Consider the following 6283-nt stretch of genomic DNA (forward strand, 5'->3'; position numbering starts at 1 on the left):
ACACACACACACACACACACACACACACACACACACACACACACACACACACACACACACACACAGGAAGTTGGACTGTGATCATAATAATCTTCACTCTGTGTCATGTTCTTTATATTTTATAAATCTGTTTGTTTTTTCTGTTTCCTGTTTGTCACACCATCAGAACCGTCAGCAGAACCTGAGAACTTAGATCCAGGAGACCCGAGAACCTGTCTTTGTTTTTTATGTTTTAATCTAAAGAAATAAAAACACAAAGGTTGTGTGTTTATTTATGTGTTTATTATAAATTTGTAAAACATCAGTTTGAAAATTAGTAAAAACTTGATAAAAATGATTTTTTTTTTCTGAGACCTGAGAAACAAAAAGATCCTGAACTCAGATTAGTTTCTGTTAGGATTAAAATCTATGATCCCGGGGGAGTTCAGAACCAGAACCCCCAGGTGCTCAGCAGGGACCCCATCAGGGCCAGGAGCGGCGCTGCTGCAGCCAGCGGGGAGCCCGAGTTACACAGGTTGCTGTTGCAGCATCTGTAGGTGAAGCTGGAGACGGACGGAAACATCTGGGTGAGGCGGGAGATGTCGCAGTCCGTGTACCTGATGCACTGACGGATCGTCTTCCCACCTGGACACAAACACAGCTCTGATTGGACGAGCAGGACACAGGTTGGACCAGTACTTGGATTAGAGACCCACTGGTCCTGAGGACATTTTCAGAACCACCAGGATGTAATGATGTTCGATACGCCAATTTTCTTTCCGATACTGATACCGAGTAAAATGTGTCTGGTATCGGTGACACTGATCCGATACTGATACTTTGTGTTAACACACATAATGTGTCGGGTAAAGGAGCGTTTTTCAAATAACTGCTTTACAAATAATACATGACATAGTAATTTATTTAATTTAAAAGTCTTTCTAACACTAACCTTATATATTTTAGCACAATTCTTATTCTGAAGAAATATAATTTTTGAATAATGAATAAAAGTGAGAGAAAATGTTCTAAAAGTTGTTACTTTGTATATTTTGTAGCATTGTTTGTTGGTTTGCAAGAAGGTCCTTGGCCAGAACTAATCCTGTTTGCGGGGCTGTGGCATGAAAAAGTTTGGGAACTAGAATTTATTTAAAGTCAGACAAACAGATTTTATGTTAAAATGACCTGCCATACCTCTACAGACTGAGTGACTGAGCATGTGCCACTGTGCGCATGCANCAGTGATACAGAGTAAAAAGTGTCTGGTATCGGTGATACTGATCCGATACTGATACTTTGTGCTAACACACATAATATGCCTGGTAAAGCAGCATTTTTCAAATAACTGCTTTATAAATAATACATGACATAGTAATTTATTTAATTTAATAGTCTTTCTAACACTAACCTTGTATTTTTAGCACAATTCTTATTCTAAAGAAATATAATTTTTGAATAGTGAAAAAAAGTGAGGAAAACAGTCTAAAAGTTGTTACTTTGTATATTTTGTAGAATTGTTTGTGGGTTTACAAGAAAGTCCTTGGCCAGAACTAATCCTGTTTGCAGGGCTGTGGCATGAAAAAGTTTGGGAACTAGAATTTAATTACAGTCAGACAAAGCCGATTTTATGTTAAAATGACCTGCCATACCTCTACAGACTGAGTGACTGAGCATGTGCCACTGTGCGCATGCATTACCCAAGTGGAAGAAAAAGTAGTTCCCTCCAACCACATTTGATTTAGACAAGATTTGAATAGTTTAGTTATTTTCCACTATTTTCCTGTTAATGTGAAAACATTATGTGAAATAACTGAAGTATTAAAGTATCGATATTTTGATTTTTGAATCGATTTTAGAGCATAAAGCTCTGGTATCGGTGGTATCGATATTTCAGTATCGATCTGCACATTGCTGCTGACTCTTCACCAAAGATCACAACCAAGCAGCATTTAATGCTCTTTAATTTTGACTTTTTAATTACTTATTAATCATAAAATAAATATTTTCTTCTTCTTTAGTTGAAATAAAAAGTTCTGTGATAAAAACAGGAAGTGTTTCATTTCAAAGACAAGACGGCTGCCGTTTGTTTGCTTTCAGCTGGACTGACCTCTTTCGCTCAGAGAGATGCACGAGTCCTCAAACGTGCACTCCTGCACGTTCTCACAGCGCCCGGTGTAGTCAGAGCACCTGTAGCAGCGAAGTCCAGAACCTGAGACAGGGAGCGACAGATGTGTGTTAGCAAAATATCACAGGGGACACTGGACAGATCCTGAGACAGTTATCAAAGGATGAACGTCTGAAAAGGATTAACTTCTGGAGGTAACTTAGAGGCAGTTAATGGCTGTAACTAACGAGCTAAAGTTTAGCTGGTAGTAGCTGAGAGTCGTCCTCATCACTCTGAGCTCTAACAAAAGTCACCAAAACAGCTACAACTGGCACGCTTTCTGCCCTGACCTTTGACCTTAGTGAATATTTTCTAATTAATTATCTCAAAGTGAAGCGTCCTGCGTTGAGTCTGGAGCTGAAGAAGCGGATCAGAACCAGAAGCTTCAGGTTCTGTCCTGGTCCACTCACCAACATGCAGCATCCCGGAGCACAGCAGCAGGACCAGGCCGAGGCGCAGCTTCATGTCGTCTCCCTGCACACGAGAAGAACGTCCAGCTCGGTGTCCGTCCCCGCGTCCCTCTGAGACCTGGCTGTCCACTGACAGGGGTCCAGTGTGACCCGAGGAGGCTGGGGGTCCGCTGACAGCATCTCTTTGTCCTCTGGACCACAAAGACCGGCTGTCTGCTCGCGTCTGCCCCTCCTCCTGTCCAACAATCACTCTGCCTCTCAGCTTGATTATGTCCACTGTAAGACTATCTGGACTGTGCATTAATTAGTTAATTAATTAATTAGTTAATTAAAACACGACACTCTGCTTTTAAAATTTAAAAGCAGAAATCGTGTTTTTGTGTTTTTAGTTTTCGATATGGAAGAGGATTAACGCCACTGAAAAAATAAAAAACTAAATTCTGACTTTAATCTCAGAATTCAGACTTTTTTCCCCTCAGGATTCTGACTTTAGTAAAAAAAAAGTCAGAATTCTGAGAAAAAGGTAAAAATTCTGAGATTAAAAAATTCTGGGGAAAAAAAGGCCTGAGATTAAAGTCAGAATTTTGATTTTTGAGAGAAAAACAAAGTCAGAATTCTGACTTGAATCTCAGATTTCTGTTTTTTTTTTTTTTTTTTTCAAAATTCTGAGAAAAAAGTCAGAATTCTTCTATTCTCTTTTTATTTTTATTTTTTCCAGTGGCCTTAATCCTCTTCCATAAATTCTGACTTTAATCTCAGAATTCTAAGAAAATAAAAGTCAGAATTCTGACTTTTATTTTTTCAGTGGCTCTAATCCTCTTCCGTATGTCACAGAATATGTGGTCAGTTTTAGGTTAAAGTCGGACTGTGTTGATTTTTATTCTTAATTTTCTCTTTATCTTTGAAGCACTGGTGAGTAAAATGCTCCATTAGCATACCAAGCTAATTAGCATGCTAGGCTATAATTTTGTGTTTAATGTTTGATTATTTTTGTGCTTTCTTTAGTTTTTACCTCTGTGATATTAGTACACATTTTTAATAATACAGTAAAAATATTTATTTTATGCTTCATTTGAAGAAGAAACAAACTTTAGCTGTTTCAGTTGATTGTTAGCTGTGAGCTAATTAAACTTCATGATGACGTCACAAACAACTTATTTAAAAACTGCAGTGAAATTAAACATGTTTCGTTTTGTTTGAAGAGGAGCCAGAAGAACTGAAGCAGAATGAGACCCAGGTAAGACCAGACCCCGGAGGAGCTGGAACCAGAGGAACCAGTTCGACAGAGATTACAAACATCTTAATCTGTTAGAATAATAAAATATTAATTTCGGATTATTTAACAAGCTGTTGGAATGTATCTAAATTTAGCCACGCTGGTCCAGGACCACAGACAGGTTTTAGTAAGTCTCTCTGTGGGTTTTTATCTGAGCCCTCGGGGAGATGTTCTGAAGACTGGTTCTGTGGGTGGAACCGGGTCGGTTCTGGTATGCGAGTGTTTGTGTTGTTGCAGACAGCTGGACTCCGACACCACCTCCTGACCTTTAGAGCTGCTTCTCAAACAGCAAACAGAACAAATAAAAGGATTTAAAATGTTTTTATTTTTGGTTTTCTATTTGTAACTTCTAATCCAGCAGCTCGTTAAGAAACACCTCGTTAGAGATTAATTATTTTTTTCTGGTTTCAGCTAAAGAAAATGGAATAAACTGTAACGGCCTTTATAAGCCTTGTGCTACATTAAGCTAATCTTTAGCTTCTGTTCCCAGATTTTAAGCTGTTTCCAGTTTTAAAGCTGCTGGGAACAGAGACTAAAGATAAAATTAAAATTGTTTTTTTATTTTGAATATGTTGAGTTTTGTGCCTGAAAGAAGATTTCAACAGTTTACTAGAAAAATACAAAAAGAGACGATTGTTTATCAAACTGACTTAAAACAATTATTCTGATGATTTAAAGACTTCAGCTGATGGCAGACAGGAGCTTCGGCTGGGACGTTGGAACAAATGTTCCTTTTTACTGTAAAAAGAAAGGTTTTTCTGCAGTTTAACAGCGGAGCATGAATGTGATGAACAGAACCAAACAGAACCAAACAGAACCTGATCAGAAACTCGTTTTTCTTATTCTGAAATAGAAAAAAGCAGCAAACTTTTTGTCAAAATATTAATAAATTAGACTATTACTTTCATTATTTAAAAACAAAAACTTTCTCCTCTTTGGTTCCTGCTGGTTGACCCGTTCCGTCCGGTTCCGTTTGGTTCTGGAGTCGAAATGTTTGTGAAAGTCGACACGAAGCTGTTCTGTTCAGTTAATATTTGTTTGTTTGTTTCCTGGAGACGACCTCATCTTTCTGAAGAATGTTGGTTCTGAAGATGTGATTGGATGAATAAATGGTTCTGAGCCTCTGACCCGGCCCGGCCCAGGCCCTCCACCTCCCACTGGGTACAGTTTTATATTTCAGACACGTTTATAGTTTAATAAAGGCTGTCGAATCAGAACAGGAAGGAAGACAGAATGTGAGACGACTCTCCACCAACCAAACTGAGGAACCAGTTCTGGGTTTGGAGCGGACCGGCTGTGGCGGCCATCTTGAATCAGTTTCATTACTTTGAGCAGTTGTTTCCTTCCTGTCATGACGGGTCATTACATCTAGATATAAAAACTGAAACAGGAAGGACAGAAAACAGTTTTTATTTGACTCAAAGTTTTTCAGTTCAGTCAGAACAGCAGAATAAACTCAGTTTAAGCTGCAGGAACAGAAGGTGTTCAGTGACTTTTGATAGAAACTGTTTTACATTCAGAACCTTGACGCTGAAAGGAAGTCGTGCAAACATCGTGCAAACATCAGAGGCACCAAAATGTTGAAGAACAAGAACAAAAAGTTTCATTTTTATAGATAAAATATACGTGCGTCACTTTGGGAAACTTAACTCATTAATGTTTGTTAGAGTCGGCCTCCTTAGTGTGGCGCTGCAGAATCAAATGAATGTGAGGCGTGCACGTACGTGCACGGTAAACCTGGTTCTAGCTTCAGAACCATCATCCTGCAGGACTTTCATCTGAGCATCAATCGTTTCTCCTCTTTGTTCATCATGTTGAGGCCTGGAAACTGTTAGCTTAGCACCACATCTGGAACAGAGGCTAACAGTTAGCTTCATTTAGCACAAGGCCTAAAGATATAAAAACATTTAGTCATAAATTACCATAAAGAATGTTAAAAAAACCAAAACCCTTAACTTAGTTTATGCTACAGTTAGCATAAAGGCTAAAACCAGATCTATTGAGTTTAAAACTGAAGACTGATTTCTTGTATTTGAACAATAAACATTTTATGAGACCTCTGCATCATCCTGAACTTTCAGCATCAGGTTTATTACAGAACGAATAAAATCTGTTGATCTCAACTTCAATCTTAATTATCTGCTGGGAAAGTCCCAAAATATTACAACAAACTCATTTATATTATCTCTAAGACTTAGTAAAATATATTTACACCACCTCATATTCATACAGAAGAGCATTGCATTCACCTAATAAAAATTTTTGACTCCTGATCTCATAATTATGAGATAAGATGTTATAATTATGAGATATTATCTCATTTTACGAGATATTATCTCATAATTATGAGATCAGGAGTCCTAATTTTTTTTATTTGGTGATTGCAATGCTCTTCCGTACATTCATGTAAGCATTTCCAGCCAAACAGAATAAATAAAACATTTAGGCTAAAAG

General features: G+C 37.9%; 1 protein-coding gene across 1 annotated transcript; it reads right to left on the minus strand.

Annotated features, from left to right (window-relative positions):
- Positions 1-260: 260 nt before the first annotated feature.
- Positions 261-2723, minus strand: cd59b (CD59 molecule (CD59 blood group) b). Its single transcript, XM_014026793.1, has 3 exons — positions 2554-2723; positions 2087-2188; positions 261-624 (listed from the first exon to the last, which is right to left on the minus strand). Exons 1-3 carry the CDS (start codon positions 2606-2608, stop codon positions 425-427), a joined length of 357 nt encoding a protein of 118 aa, XP_013882247.1. The 5' UTR covers positions 2609-2723; the 3' UTR covers positions 261-424.
- Between the last annotated feature and the right edge of the window lie 3560 nt (positions 2724-6283).

The sequence above is a fragment of the Austrofundulus limnaeus genome, unplaced genomic scaffold (genome assembly GCF_001266775.1).
Source record: "Austrofundulus limnaeus strain Quisiro unplaced genomic scaffold, Austrofundulus_limnaeus-1.0 Scaffold588, whole genome shotgun sequence".
Taxonomy (NCBI): Eukaryota; Metazoa; Chordata; class Actinopteri; order Cyprinodontiformes; family Rivulidae; genus Austrofundulus; species Austrofundulus limnaeus.

Coding starts and splice junctions, on each gene's coding strand:
- cd59b (XM_014026793.1), bottom strand. CDS start 2,608: ATGAAGCTGCGCCTCGGCCTGGTCCTGCTGCTGTGCTCCGGGATGCTG. Junction 2,189..2,553: donor CTCCGGGATGCTGCATGTTG/GTGAGTGGACCA, acceptor TCCCTGTCTCAG/GTTCTGGACTTCGCTGCTAC. Junction 625..2,086: donor CATCTCTCTGAGCGAAAGAG/GTCAGTCCAGCT, acceptor GTTTGTGTCCAG/GTGGGAAGACGATCCGTCAG.